The sequence below is a fragment of the Schistocerca cancellata genome, chromosome 3 (genome assembly GCF_023864275.1).
Source record: "Schistocerca cancellata isolate TAMUIC-IGC-003103 chromosome 3, iqSchCanc2.1, whole genome shotgun sequence".
Classification (NCBI taxonomy): domain Eukaryota; kingdom Metazoa; phylum Arthropoda; class Insecta; order Orthoptera; family Acrididae; genus Schistocerca; species Schistocerca cancellata.
The window spans coordinates 515,511,473-515,526,834 of NC_064628.1; the positions used below are offsets into that span (position 1 = coordinate 515,511,473).

General features: G+C 43.0%; 1 protein-coding gene across 1 annotated transcript; it reads left to right on the plus strand.

The window, feature by feature from the left end:
* Window positions 1–355: 355 nt before the first annotated feature.
* LOC126176391 (cuticle protein 16.5-like) lies at window positions 356–14,656 on the plus strand. Its single transcript, XM_049923548.1, has 2 exons — window positions 356–400; window positions 14,346–14,656. The coding sequence occupies exons 1-2, from the start codon at window positions 356–358 to the stop codon at window positions 14,607–14,609; spliced, it is 309 nt and encodes a 102-aa protein (XP_049779505.1). The 3' UTR covers window positions 14,610–14,656.
* The last annotated feature ends 706 nt before the right edge of the window (window positions 14,657–15,362 follow it).

Genomic DNA, 15,362 nt, shown 5'->3' on the forward strand with positions numbered 1-15,362 from the left:
TGAAATAGAGGTCATATGCCAACCTCCAGGTGTTGTAACAAATCCTGCTGCATTTTGTGCACATAGACTATAATAAAAGAACCAGAAATTGAAAAATACAGAAACCGTTTTAACGAAAGAACATACAAATGGAAGCTAAACACAAGCTAAGAAAACGATACTTCGCGCATTACGAGGATACACTGGCTTTTAAATTACGTATCACAATACACGCACAGCAATCATTTAACAAAAAAAAAAACATATAGCTAGTAAATCACTGAAATAACAATCGTTTTAACTAGAATACCCACTAACCACATGGTCCTAATTCCCTGGCGTTGAAGTCGTTTTAATGAAATCTGTTGGCAGCAAAATGAACCGGAGTTGGGGGTGGCAGAAAGTGGGGCTGGTGGTTTGGGTTGGTGACATCATAGGAATGGGGTGCAGGGTGGAGAGAGATAGGCTAGTGGAGGTAGCCCAATTGCCCTGTGTTCTCACCAAAATTTGAATTTTCCACCTTGAGATCAGTGCAACATTGCCACATCTACGGCCGCAATTTTGAATCCGTCTTCTTGAATACATTTGGTAACAGTGCAGCCTTGATCCATTGTTATCGGTTCAGATGGACCAGAGCGCCCAGCCCATTCCGTGTAAATGTAGCCCACATCTTTATGGAGCCACCAATCGCCTGCACAATGACTTTTTGGCAATGTGGATCCATGACATTATGGCCTCTACCATCAGCTCTTACCAGCTGCCGGCCGCGGTGGTCTAGCGGTTCTGGCGCTGCAGTCCGGAACCGCGGGACTGCTACGGTCGCAGGTTCGAATCCTGCCTCGGGCATGGGTGTGTGTGATGTCCTTAGGTTAGTTAGGTTTAAGTAGTTCTTAGTTCTAGGGGACTTATGACCTAAGATGTTGAGTCCCATAGTGCTCAGAGCCATTTTTCTTACCAGCTGAAATCGGGGCTCATCTGACCAAAGTACGGTTTTCCAGTCGTCTAGGGTCCAACTGATAGGGTCACGAGCGTTGTAGAAGTGCTGCAGGCGATGTCATGTTGTTAACAAAGGCACTCACGTCAGTCGTCTGCTGCCGTGGTCCATTAACGCCAAATTTCGCCGCATCGTCCTAACGGATACGTTAATCGTATGTCCCTCTTTCATTTCTGCAGTTAGTTCACACAGTATGAAATTTTGGCTCGGCATCGGAGAGTGCGCTGATTTGAAACTTCCTGGCAGATTAAAACTGTGTGCCGGACAGAGACTCGGACTCGGGACCTTTGTTTTTTGCGGGCAAGTGCTCTACCAACTGAGCTATTCAAGCACGACTAACAACCCGTCCTCACAGCTTCAGTTCTGCCAGTACCTCGTCTCGTACCTTCCAAAATTCACAAAAGCTCTCCTGTAAACCTTGCAGAACTAGCAGTTCTGGAGGAAAGGATATTGCGGAGACATGGCTTAGCCAAGGCCTCGGGGATGTTTCCAGAGTGAAATTTTCACTCTGCAGCGGAGTGTGCGCTGATATGAAACTTTCTGGCAGATTAAAACTGTGTGCCGCACCGAGAATCTAGACCTTTGCCTTTCGTGGGCAAGTGCTCTGCCTTTGCTTGGGTGGTTCAGTTGGTAGAGCACTTGTCCACGAAAGGTAAAGGTCTCGAGTTCGAGTCTCGGTCCGGCACACAGATTTAATCTGCTGGGAAGTTTCAGTTCACGCAGTGCTGCCTGTCTGCCTCCACACAAACGTCGATGCTCTCGATCGTTACGTGAAGGCCATCGGCTACTCATTGTCCGCGGTGAGACGTAACGTCTGAAATGTGGTATTCTCGGCACACTGTCGACGCTATGGATGTCGGAATACCGATTTCCTAACAATTTCCGAAATGAAATGTCCCATGTGCCTGGCTTCAACTACCATTCCTTGTTCAAAGTGTTAACTCCCGCCGCGCTGCCATAATAACGTCGGAGATTTTTCACTTGAATCACCTGAGTACAAATGACAGCTCCGCCGGTTAACTGTCCTTTTATACCTTTTGTATGCAATACCATGTGCATATCACTATCCCAAGACTTTTTTCACTTTAGGTCTGTGCAGCTCAGAAAGTTATAAGTCGTCCAGTTTGTAAATAGGACTAGTCATTTGCGGTGAATATGCTGTCTGTTATGTTTTCCAATTCTACATAGATTGTATATTTTGAATAGAACCCCCAGAAATTTTAAATATTACTCAAGTCAAATTAAATGTACTTGTCACTGTATTGATGATGTGTTTTTCCAATCACCACTTTCACTTCTGCTCTATTGGTTCTTTCAGTAATTAATGTCACTACATCCGTCTCGGATATGCCTTCTCATACTTTGCTTCTGTTAATTACAGAGAATACACGAAAGAATAAGAAATAATATGTAGAGTGGTCACAAACAGCCTGAAAAGCTTGTAAGGTCGTTGCAGTGGAGGTTGTACTGAGAAATAAATGTTAAGAAAGAAAGTACGACACGTCGGTGATGTTTCCAAATGTGTTATTCTTCGTTTGGTTAGCCAAAACCGATAGAAAAACCCGATAGCGAGGAGCGAACCCGCAGTAATTCACCCTGGCGGGTCCTTGGTTGAGAGTAATCGACGAAAAAAATCTGAATTTTGCATAAATTTCTAAAAAAGAACAATATTGAAGAGAATTGTGGTGTGGAATGGTGGTTCAGCGTCATTTGTAATCTGGTGAATGTTTGGAGCTCGAATCTCATTGGTTGATTCGAAATCATTATCTGTAATTCGTTACTGAAATGACCTTTTTCACTTTTCTTTACAATTACTCGCTTTAAATGTTATGTTTTTAACTCTACTTATCTGTAAAGTCATGCTAATCGTCATACTAACTTCTCATTTGTCTTAATTTTTTCTTCCTATTACATTTTTATCTGTTGTAATCTTTGCGCAAGTGATTTGGATTATTTTTGTTCGTCTATCGCGATATCGAAAATCTTGAAATTGACGATCTATCGGTTAAAAATCAAGATATGAAATAATCTAATTATACTGATTATGTAATGGTGTCAAAAATGAATTTTTCATTACAAGATGTGGATGTTGTAGACGGTAATCATCATACAAACATATGAAAAATAATATGTTGTTGCGCTATGAAATAACGCAGAAGAACATGTAAACGAAAGAAGGGATTATAAGTAAAACCGAAACTCAAACACAATGAGGCATAGATATAATGCATGCAATCGCATGTACAAAAGCACAAGATGTTGAAACGGGTAAGGTGAAATAGAGAGTGATACTAAAAAATAATAGAAATCACGTAAACAAAGATCACATACGAAAGAGAAAGTGATATGTAGTTGTAAAGTATGTATGTAGAACTGTGAAGGGGTCCTAGCCAAGGCTCGACATACGTTACGTATCAAGAATAATGGAGATGCAACTCTTGTGCGCAATTTCTGATTAAGCCACTTCACAAGGACAACTATAAATTTAAAAATTACGGGGTCACCACCAGCCCAAGCCCTTCCTAACAATTAAGAAAAGACTGAATTGGAAATTATCAATTTAATTAAATTAAGAATTCAATTATAAGAATGCAATTTTTTTAAAGAAACTAACAAGACGAACAGCATTGTATGTCGTGCGTCAATGAGCTTGTTTAATTAAATGTGAATTCCTTAATTTTGAGACAGTACACCGTTCACTTTGATTTTTCCTCCCATTTTTGTACATCACAAGCAAACAGATTAACTTTAAAAAAAAGATCAGGAAATAGAATCTTAATTTGAAAAGTGGCATCAATGAGAAAGATAAAGGATGCTGAATTTATATTTTACGTAGCACATTTATTTCCTGACTAAATTTTGATTAACAGCTTATGAAAACACATGAAAGGTGCCTGAATAAAAAAATTTAACTAAATAATTCGCAAAAATGGTAGGATAGCCCAATGAAAAAGGAAAAACACACAAGATGGAAGTGGAATACAGTAATTCAATCATTCCATCTACATACCCACGACAGAAATAGTTCAGAGAGATCCATATTACCATTAAACTCATGCAATGGCTTGGAAAGAGGTTTATCCGATTCGCAAGGTTTTGCAGAGTAGATATACGACATGGAAAGCGCGCCTGCCGCTTACGTACGGCCAAACTTCAGCACGTGGTAAACTTGATCACGAGTTAACTGTTCAGAAATTAGACATTAAACCAAGCACAAATGCAAGAAATTTTAATGGTGCAATTCCACAATGATTTTGCTACCACGAAAGAAAATTAACTCGGCAAGGCAGAACCCCCCCCCCCCCCCCCCCCAACCGTTTCAACTTTCACGTGGTCCGTTCAGAAACAAACCGATACAAATATTTCCTCTATGCGCACGAAAAACTGATATTTTACTGAAATTATAACACACGAAGCAACTAAACTGGTAATTTGAAAACCTATTGCAGTGCAGTTGTAGACCAGAAGGATCATCGGTTACCAAACACGAGGTACGAGACGAACACAAAGAGACAATAGCTGATTCCACTAAAACATAGAAAATAAGAACAATAAAAGTCGCACTCGCTCGAAAACAATATTATTCTCACGTTCACCCGAAGTTATACTGACTAGCTTTTTTAAACATATACATTGCTAGAAATTCCACGCCGTGATCGAAAGGAAGAAAGCAACTTCCACACTTTTAATTTCAACCACCATCTTCGCCGATTTTTTTAAACAAAATAATTATGCCACATTCCGAAAATACATAACTACACACGCTTCAGTTAAGATGAAGTACTTAAATATCCCATGAGTTTAACATAGGTAAGGTCTAATTCCACCTACTTCCTATCAGCAGAAAACCTTCTCTACGAGCTACGAACTGTACTGATCAACCGCTAGCTGCAGAGTGTCCTTTGTCCACCGGGCTTCGCCTAACTACCGGTGCAACGGAAGCTACCAGAGGGGTAGACAAACCAACGTCAGACTAAAAGGGGTGAACCTCTATGTCTAGGTACTGGGATCCAAATTTGGTCATTCTGTGCTACCCTCCAAACGAGAAGCAAACATCGCCTGCTCCTAGCAGATGCCAACCAACTCAGCGTCGCCCACAAAAGCAACTCAAAGCCACACGTAAAAACACTCATTCAGTCACATTCACGCACAAATAAGGTAGGGTGAAGGAAAAACGTAATAAATACAGGTCATGATTTCCTATGTAACATAAAAAAGTCGAACATAAGGTCATTTAAAAAGCTTTATTTTGATTGCTCAGCCTTTCTGGGAGAGTTAATAAATTAAACCGTAATCAGGCGGTGGACAGAATACGATGCACAGAATCCACTGAGAAAAGCATCTTATGAAACGATTCCACAGAGAAGTTTAAAAGTAATAATGTCAACTAATGAGAAAGTTCGTATGATGATAACAATGACGTGAAAGAGGAATATAAATTTTAAAAAAATTACATTTGAGCCACTTAATTGAATAAATATGGTGATTAAATTAATTTGGATAACGATTTAAAAAAAAATAAACGTCAAATCTTCCAAGGAGATCCGAACTCACAACATCCTGCACGTTAACACTACCCCTTTACAACTACTCTATGCACTACTGCTGTGTTTGAGGCACTAACGTGTCACGTTAAATTCCCATGGTTTCAAAACAAGCATACCATGCAAGCAGACCTCTCAACAGCCAGAAATGTAACAAAAACAGGGATAAATAATGAGAACGATGCAGCAATAAATGATTTTTCTCAAGTAGTTCATGTAACAAAAAAAAAAGAATCATGAGCGAAAAGAAACAATAATTATTCGGAACAGCTGCTCGAAGTGTCCTCCTCCAATATGAATGCACGCATTGCAACGCTGCGTCATGGAGTCTGCCAGTTACTTGAAATCAGTGGTTTCCCAAAGGCTAAAATTATCCACCCAAGAAGCTGTTCGAAGGTGTCTATTGGAGGCACGTAGACAATTTTCTTCAGAGACGAGAATCTAAAGGTGTAACATCCAGCGAACGAGCTGGCCAGAGAATTGGAACACTTTGGCCAATCCACCTCTACGGATGCAACACATCTAAATGCTCCGTACTGCAACAGCGAGCCGCCCTGTTGGTACCATATTACCTGACCGACCGCCAGAGAAACGTCTTAAGCATATTACAACGGAAGTACGTTTTCACGGAACGCTAAATACGTCCATCCGTTTAAACTGGGAGGAAGTAGGACTGGCCTCAAATACCTGCACATCTGGGCCACACTTATTCCGATATCAGTTCACAAAGTGAAACACGTATTTACGTCGTTCCGGTGGCTGTTTCTAGACTTGAATGGCCCTTCTCTGATGGTACTTGCCCAATCTGTTAACTACACTCTCCTCTCTAAATGTGGAATTTCGATGTACTGATGTAAGTACCACGTGGAATATTGATTTCGATAATGACAGTCCTCTTCCACCAAATCTTACGCTTTCTGTAGATGACGCGGAAATAGATTTTTGTCGTGTAGCAAGTCCAGCACGTAAGTGTGTGCAACCTGTAGCGACGAACAGACTGACACATTTTAACATGTTTAGAGTGAGGCATAATTTAAGAACATCGGTTTAACATTACTTACTCCGGATACAAACGCATTCACACGTGAAGTAACGCGGTTTGGAAATCTTGCGTTGTAAACTGTGCGTGTCACCAATGAATGTGGCCCCCAGTGCCGTGTGGTAAATGCATATCGGCATAATTGCCGAAGGAATACCGATGACTAGCCATGGTACCACTACGTTTACTGCTGTGGAAGCGTGCAACGCCTATCTCCGTCCTTGTACCAGCACATCTCGTTCCGCGTACATTCGCAGCTAAACGAATACTTCCGACAACGACCGATTGAGTCAATACGATTTTGTAAGGTGATCGCGTGACTAGCAGATAGAAGTCCACTACACAAGTTGATACCAGTAAAGCCAGTTTTGCTACAGTACAGGTGGTGGCGCACAAGGCTCCTGAGCTATTGGCTAGAGTTCGATCCCTGTTGCTGTCTATTGTTTAATTTTTGTATTGTTTCCTTGAATCTTTGAGGAACTAAACGAAGAATATGTCTGGCAACAGCGCCTCTGGTAGGCTGACTGAATTACCGCGTACGACGACCTGATTGGTTAACTCCAATACCAAATAACTTTGAAATGGCGCACCGTATCGAATTTTTTTCTTAACAGTTATTTCTCAGCACAGCATCGCCTGCAACACCCTTACGAGCTTTTCAGACTGCTTCTGATCACCCTGTACATTTCACACACTCATGTTGCGGTTTCTCGTCCAACATAACAGCTCTACGTGGGCGGGAATTAATATACAGCAGACAGATTTGAATTGACGTTCCAGGCGATGTTCTCTTTCCTGCCTGCCTTACAGTGGCATTACTCAGCCACCATTTTACCACAGATTCTGTCAAACATAAAGTAAGTATGTCGAATAAACACGTAAGTTCACCAGACAAAATATTAGTCGCCTCTTACAAGATATCACCTTGGATCATTGTATACAATGTCCGACGGCTAACAGTGGGTTATTTAGTCCTCCGCTGCTGATGTTATTGTGTCAGTCGTTGACTCATTGTAACGGAAACTGCCTGATTACTTGGTGTAACAGCGTAGACTGCCCAACGTTTCTGCGAGAGAAGGTGTACAACTCACAGCCTGTTAACACGGTGCTTCAACAGTGATTATAAAAAGGTGCTAAACGGCAGAATCTGAAGAAGACGAGAGTCACACATTGTCATTGACAACCGTTAGGAAATGGCGCTGTCAGTGAATGTCCGTCCATCTCAACCAGTTTCACTTAAAAAACAGCGGAGGGAACTGCACACAATAAACGTTTGGGATCGGTTATCTCGCACTAAGCCATTGCTCTTAGCAGCACGTACATTAGGGGTGGCCAAGATTTCGTGTCGCGAACTGTTCCCGAGCACGAGTTTCAAAGGGATCAGCAGCACTGCACATTTACTCCACTGCTAGAGCATTCTCTCTGAGCTAGAGGACGGGTAAGAGCAAAAAACTACTAACGCGCCTCATTTAAAAGGCAGTGCAGTAGCTCAGCATATGATTTGGCTTTATATTTCAAATTTCTCAACAACATAGTTCACAGACGAAACAAATTTTCCAGTTTAATTATTTTTGCGATAAACTGCTGGCATACGAACGGACATCGATAATTTCACAGAGTTTTTCACTCAAGGCGCCACGTAACCGCGACTTCATTAATTTCATAATCGAAATAAGGTCTTTTACACAAATATGTCGATGTCAAAATTGTAGCACTTTTACAACTCTACCCGAGCATAGTAATGTAGACGACTTGGACAGTTTTAACGTAAAACGATTTGTCATTAAAACTGAAATTACTTTACAGGTGAGTTAGTTACATCTGCTCATGCACAGGGGCGTTTTCACCTGAAATTGGAAATGGTCTCCAAAATAGCTCTAAAACAGATGTAAGAGTGACAGTGTCCTCTATACCATTATAAAACCATCCTTGTAGCTGTTTCAGTTTCACAATGAATTCTTCAAACCTCGAGTTTTCTTTAACGCCAGTGAGGTTAGGGAACTGGACTGCATTTTTCAGAATTTCTTTTTAAATGCATCCCCATAAAACGAGAAAGTTGCTTGCAGTGTCCTACTGTGGGCAGTGTGCAGTGAAGTCAAATTGAAATGCGAAATCTGCAATCCATTTCGGATGTTGTAATTTTCGTTCACGCACTCCTTTTTCCTTCATAAATTCAACAATAGCGAGTTTTAAATCGAAAAATTGTACCACACAAGCTCCCTGACTTAGCCAACGTAATTTGCAGTAATATACGAAATCCCCATACTCTTAGTTCAGTTCCATTGAAAACTGTTGCAACTGCCAATGTAGTAATGGGTACGACTTCAGAAATTTAGCTGTTAGTAACATCAGTGTTCACGTGGTATATGGCTGAGAATTTAGCAAAAACTCTTTCTTGACGCAGAGAATAATGAATCCCGTCCGTAGATCGTTGTCATGTTTTGCTATTCCATTTTCAACTAAATCTTGAAATTCTTTCTGCTTGGTAGTGTAAAGTCGTATCATAGCACATATGCAGTACCCATCGCTTATGTGAACTGAGAACTCTCAGCCATCTGTTGTGTCATACTCATTCTTTTTAAACGACTGTGACGATAGATCGCTAGACCGCCTCTTTTGGGCAAACAGCCACTTGACCTGTGAGCGTACTCCATACCACGAATGGAGGATGATCAGCGCTCTATTTGTTCGTGGTGTGGAGGGTGAACAGCGCTGAAAGCACGATACTGCCGATCTCAGAGAGTTGTGCCATCCGACAAATGCCGCACCACAGTGTTAAATGAAATATCGCCCTGTTCCGGGGCCTTCAGATAAGGACAGAGCAAAGCCGAGTGGCATGCTGGGTCTTGACGTGTACACACTGCATGTGGTATCGATAGCTACGATGCCACGGCATAGGTGCAAGTTCTTAGGTTGGCACTACGACACCGACATAGACAACAGCACTCTCTAGCCGGCGCTGTGCAGCTCTACGAGCGCTGCTCCAGATTCAGCCCATTTGATTCCGAGCCGACGACCAAGCAACCTAGTTTCTACTTCACAGGGGGCTAGCCATTACAGACTTTGCTACTTCAGTTACTTCAATAATAGTTTGTCCAACTACTAGTAGCCGCTAGCGTTGATGCCTGTGCAGCTTCGCACCTACGTGCTCATCTCAGCCAAAGTTAAGTAATATTATTTGTACATGTTCATACACCAGTAAAAGAGATCCTCTCCACCCCTCGCCCGTTTCCGCGCCTCTATCGCTGTATCCCTCCCTCTCTCCACCACCACTCCCTCCATCTCCTTCATCAGGGCAATTTCCAGCGCCTCCCCCTCCCGGATGATGAACTTCACCATGACATGCACCCTTCCTTTCAACTATAACCTGGCCTTGTTTCCCTCCCCCCCACCCCCCCCCCCCGACTCTCCAGGGCCCCCTTTTTCCTCACTCTTCCTTCTCCCAGAGCGGATTTTCCTCCTTCCTTCCCTGAATCCCTGCACCCCCTCCTCGGCTGTTCATCTCTCCCGTCCCTTCCCTTCCCGGCCCTTCTTCGGCGCGCCCCCACCTCATCCCCATCTCTTTCCCCTCCTCCTCGTCTCCTTCCCCTTCTTCCCATTTCCCTTGTCCCCCCCTCCCATGCAGATCCTCCCAGGTTTTTTTTCGGTATCAGTGTGCTCCATTAGTGTTGTTTTGGTGCTGTTCTCCAGTGTCATCTAGTGATGTGGGTTTTAATTGTGTGCTCGACCTGTTTATTGTCCATGACAGTTCCTTGCTACGCCACCCGTAATGTGGCTGTTATTCCGCCATATCTCCATTATATTGTTTTTAAATGTCTTCCTGTCTATTTATGTCTCTTGGCTGAAGAGCAGCCCTTATGCTGCTGCCAGCCCGCCCCTGATTGGGAATGGAAATGTGAATGAAGGAAAGAAAAACAGTAAAACAGTTTTCACTTATATGCAGTACCGCAGTACTTCTCCTTTTCCTGCTCCTATTCACTTCCTACATCCGGCCTACCTTTCAGTTTACAGGAGCAGACCCACGTGTCCCCTACCAGGTGGGATGCAAAACTGCACACGTGAAGTTTGGCACACCGTGGCTGTCTCTGGCATACATTATCTGATCAAAAGTACCCGAACACATATTAGTGGATATTTATATGGGGTGTCCCCACCATTTGCCTTCATGATGGCTTTAACTCCGCAGGAGAGTTTTTCAATGAGCTGTCTGAACGTCTGTGGCGGAATAGTAATAAATTCTTTCCCAAGAACCGAAACCAGAAAACGTGGGCGCCGCGTGTCTGGAGCGATGTCGACTTTCTAAGTCATCCCAGCGGCGTTCCACTGGAGTCACGTCGTGACTCTGGGCAGTACAGTCCAGATGCTGCTTTGTCACAGGATGCAGTGTCACGCTGCCACAATCGTCGTCTCCGAACTGTTTCTCTACTATATACAGTAAACAGTGCTGTAAAACGTATTCATGTCGTTACGCGTTTAGTTTTTTCTTAAGCGCAGTAAGGGGCTCACACTCTAACCACGAGAAACACCCCAAACCGAATTACCGCCTCCTGCACACTTGAGTGTTGGCACTCCGCATGACGGGAGGAAACGTTCTCCACAAATTCGCCAAACCCAGACTTTTCCTTCAGGTTCATACAGGGTATAGCGTCATTCATTACTTTTCTAAAATACCCATAATTTCTCGCTCCTCCATCTGCTCGATATGGTTGTCGTTTGCAGAAATTTTGAATCGGTATCAGGCATCGACTTTAAAGAAACAATTTGATTATACACTTGGCCCTGAACTTAAACGTTGATTGAAAATTGCGACCATCCTCATTCTGAACGATTTTTGTTCCTACAAATGATGTCATTTGAAAGCACGAATTGAATTTGCGAATTTTACGCAAAAACAATGTAGATTGAGATGTAGCTCCAACCAATAATGTTTTCCATAGTTCTGGCGGCGAATTCAGTGGTGGCAATAATACTTTTCCAGACGCGCAGCAGAAACTGGCGGATTCACCTTTGTATTTGAGTGCTTGACAGTGTTGGCATTGTTTGTTCATAGCACCGATTACAATTTGTGAATGTGACGAACAGGCGATGTCCGACTGATATTCAAACGCAAGACGAAGAATTGATGCACGTGTCAATGCGCGATGCACTTGCAAACTCTGTTGTTCACGTGTTCTGAATGTGTCGGTGACTCGTTGACGGGCCAGTCCTTATCTCAATGCATTAACTCGAAATCGTTCGTTTCGTTGCTCTTGACTTTCAATAGCACGTCTGATTGCAGCCTGATTTCTTAAATTTTCATTGTACGTTAGCTGATCCTCTGCCGATCTATTTAACCGACGGTTTTGGACTAATTGTGAATTCCGAGTCCGTCGACCAATATTTACTTCTCGTCCACGAATACGTGGCATTGTTTTATGTACGTAACTTATATGTGAATATAGTACACTTAATATTCACTGAAATGCGACACCTGAAATATCAAAAGGCACCGTACAAAAAAATTAAAATGACAAAATAACGAAACACACATAATATAATACACTCAAATTGTTGTTGTTGTTGTTGTCTTCAGTCCTGAGACTGGTTTGATGCAGCTTTCAATGCTACTCTAGCCTGTGCAGGCTTCTTCATCTCCCAGTACCTACTGCAGCCTACATCCTTCTGAATCTGCTTAGTGTATTCATCCCTTGGTCTCCCTATACGATTTTTACCCTCCACGCTGCCCTCCAGTACCAATTTGGTGATCCCTTGATGCCTCACAGAACATGTCCTACCAACCGATCCCTTCTTCTAGTCAAGTTGTGCCACAAACTCCTCTTCTCCTCAATTCTATTCAATACCTCCACATTACTTACTCCATAAAGCAACGGCAGATAGTATGTTTGAAGTAATAAGTTGTTCGTCATCGACCCTACCATGAAACACGCCTACAACATGATCCGGCTGCAATATCAAAACCTCATACAATATTCAGTACGCCGGGAAAACTTCAAGAATCACAAGGCACGATGCCAGAAATGCAGCATCCGCAGTACAGACGGCATGCAAAGCGAACAGAAGATGATATGCCATTACATCAGATACTGGGCTTGTACCACAGTGACGAATGCAATCTGGTAGAGTTCATTCTTCACACATGGGTACATCCATGATGTTGCTGTACACAGAACCGGGACTAGCCTAAAAATACCACGTGGTACAACTCTTTGTGTCCACCTTTGCCGATGGTTGCACGATTTCTCTGCAGCGGAGTCATGATACTGACAGTCCGTGGTGCTCCATCCTTCGTCGTACAGTTTGCAGGACTCGTTTCTTCCTGTAAAACAGGCCCATTTCCCAACTCAAGGCAAATGACTTGGCTATACTAAGCGACAAGCGAATAATATGGCTGTCTCCTTCGGCGCTAGGAACGCAGCGATATCGAGATCCTACATGGCTTTAAGTACGGTCTCCTGACCCCACTGATTCGTTTCTCGCATGACAGCTGGCGGATCCCAGCTACGTGAGCAGCAGCACCACACAACGATAAACCTCCGTCTCGAGAGACCACGATCCTGCAATTGTTAGTTTCCAGTACCTGCTGATACACATACGTGCTGATACACGCTTCTCCTGCTTACACGGGGCATAACACAATCTTGTAACAAGCAACCAACATTCAAATACGATTTCTGAGGGATGCATTTACGCCGGAGTCTTTCTTCACATACAAAATTTAGATAACGTTACTCTTACCCATTGTGTATAGTTGCACTGAAACGCCAATCGTTTACATACCCAAGCATGTGGTACATTTCATGGCATTACAGAAGTAAGGAATGCTATCCAGACTGGCGACAGCCATATAATCGATATAAGTTCCCTCTCAGAGCTTTGTACGGCCTTTAGCAAACGGAATCATACTGTAGAAAACACATGAGAGGCTTGGCCATGAGTTGCACGGTATTTTTAGACCAAAGTGTACTTATCGAAGCGTCTCCAATCTCTCTTTGTGTAACAAGCAGCGTAGTCATACCGCTTCCTAATGTCTCTAAGTTCATTATAATACTTAATATTTCACAAATTATTCACAGGTTCTTACTGGGAAATTGTTACGTCCATGCTTCCCATGTTGATATTGCCAGTTAATCGTTGTTTCCAATGGTGAAACACATTTTGTAAGTCAACGTTTCAGAACCTTTTACGAAATGCTAAATGTTATAAGTGGAGCAAACTTAAAGAGTTATCCTAAATCTATATAACGACACTGGTAATTACAGAAAGCAAGACAAAAAATACTTAGTTAAGTGTGGTAGAAGTAAGGTATGTCTTGCTGCAAAATTACTGTGTAATTCATCGCCAATCCTCGCTTCTGAATTTTGGAGTATGATCCCAGTTTCTTACAGTCACCCAAAGTTCTGAGAGGAAACCTACATGGATTACATGGCTGTCGCCCGTCTGGATAGTGTTCCTGATACAAACATAGTGCAAGTTGCATACAACCAATCGGTAGAGACGTCTGAATCACCCTGTATGTCGGCACTAATCTTTACAACCTTTCATACAACACATTTATGTACAACATGTTACTAACAAGTGAAAGACTCTTACACTAAGAATTGTGACATGGCTCCAGACGCCAAGAGCTTGTAACAGCGAAGAACTTCATTCAATGGACATTGGCGATTACACAGTGTGGGGTCACTACTTCACTAACTCTTGCAAGTCAACTGTCTGTTACCTATCCTATAGATAGTTTACTTCAGTATGTAATCAGACTCGGAAGCTCAACACTTTTCCTGTCCTACAGATTGCTCTGGTGCTGGCTTTGGCCGCCTGCTGCGTGAGTGCCGCCCCCAAGGCGGGCCTCGCCCCCTTGGCCTACTCCGCCCCCCTGGTGGCGGCCGCCCCCGTGTCCTACGCCGCCCCCGCGCCGGCTGTCGTTACGGCGCACAGCTCGCAGTACATCGCTCAGAACTTCAACGGACTCGCCGTGGCCGCCGCCGCCCCCGTTGTCGCCGCCGCCCCTGCAGTTGCTGCAGCGTACCACGCCGCCCCTGCTATTTTCGTCTAGTGATGGCCGTCTCCCTGCTACTCTGACAATCCAAATAAAACTATTTCTTGATGAGTGTACTCGAATATTTTTATTTTTCTATCGTCCCAACTCCCTTAGACAATGAAAAGTTACCGTGGTGTCTCACACGAAATATTGGCGGGTATTGCCAGATGAAAGCTTAATCTTACTCGCCTCTCGGTTTCCTTGCTACCACCACCGCTAAAGTGACAATGTATATGTGCTACATGCCATGGTATTAAAAAACCAATAATTTTATATGAATTCCTTTAACTACAGTAAGCGCAGTGTCATGATCAAGCATGAAGCCAATGCTAACTTCAACTAAATCCAAACCACACAGCTTATTTAAAAAAAAAAAGAAAAAACAAAGTCCAAGGTTTGTTAGCTTAGACCCAAAAGTTGCACAACGGGTTCATCTGGACTCTTCTGCGTCTCAGATCTGCAACGACTGCTTCTTCATGCTGTAATATACCCACTTGCTGGCTGAAATACAGGGTGATTATAATTAAAGTTTAACTTTCAAACCTCTGTAGAAATAACGCCACTGGTCAGAATTACGTCAAGTTGCAACGGAATATTATCGGAGAGGGGAAAAATGTATGACAGAATTCGGGAGGACGACGATTCAATCCCGCGTCCGGCCATCCTGATTTAGGTTTTTCGTGATTTCCCTAAATCGCTCCAGGCAAATACCGTGATGGTTCCTTGGAAAGGGAAAGGCCGACTTCCTTCCCCATCCTTCCCTAATCC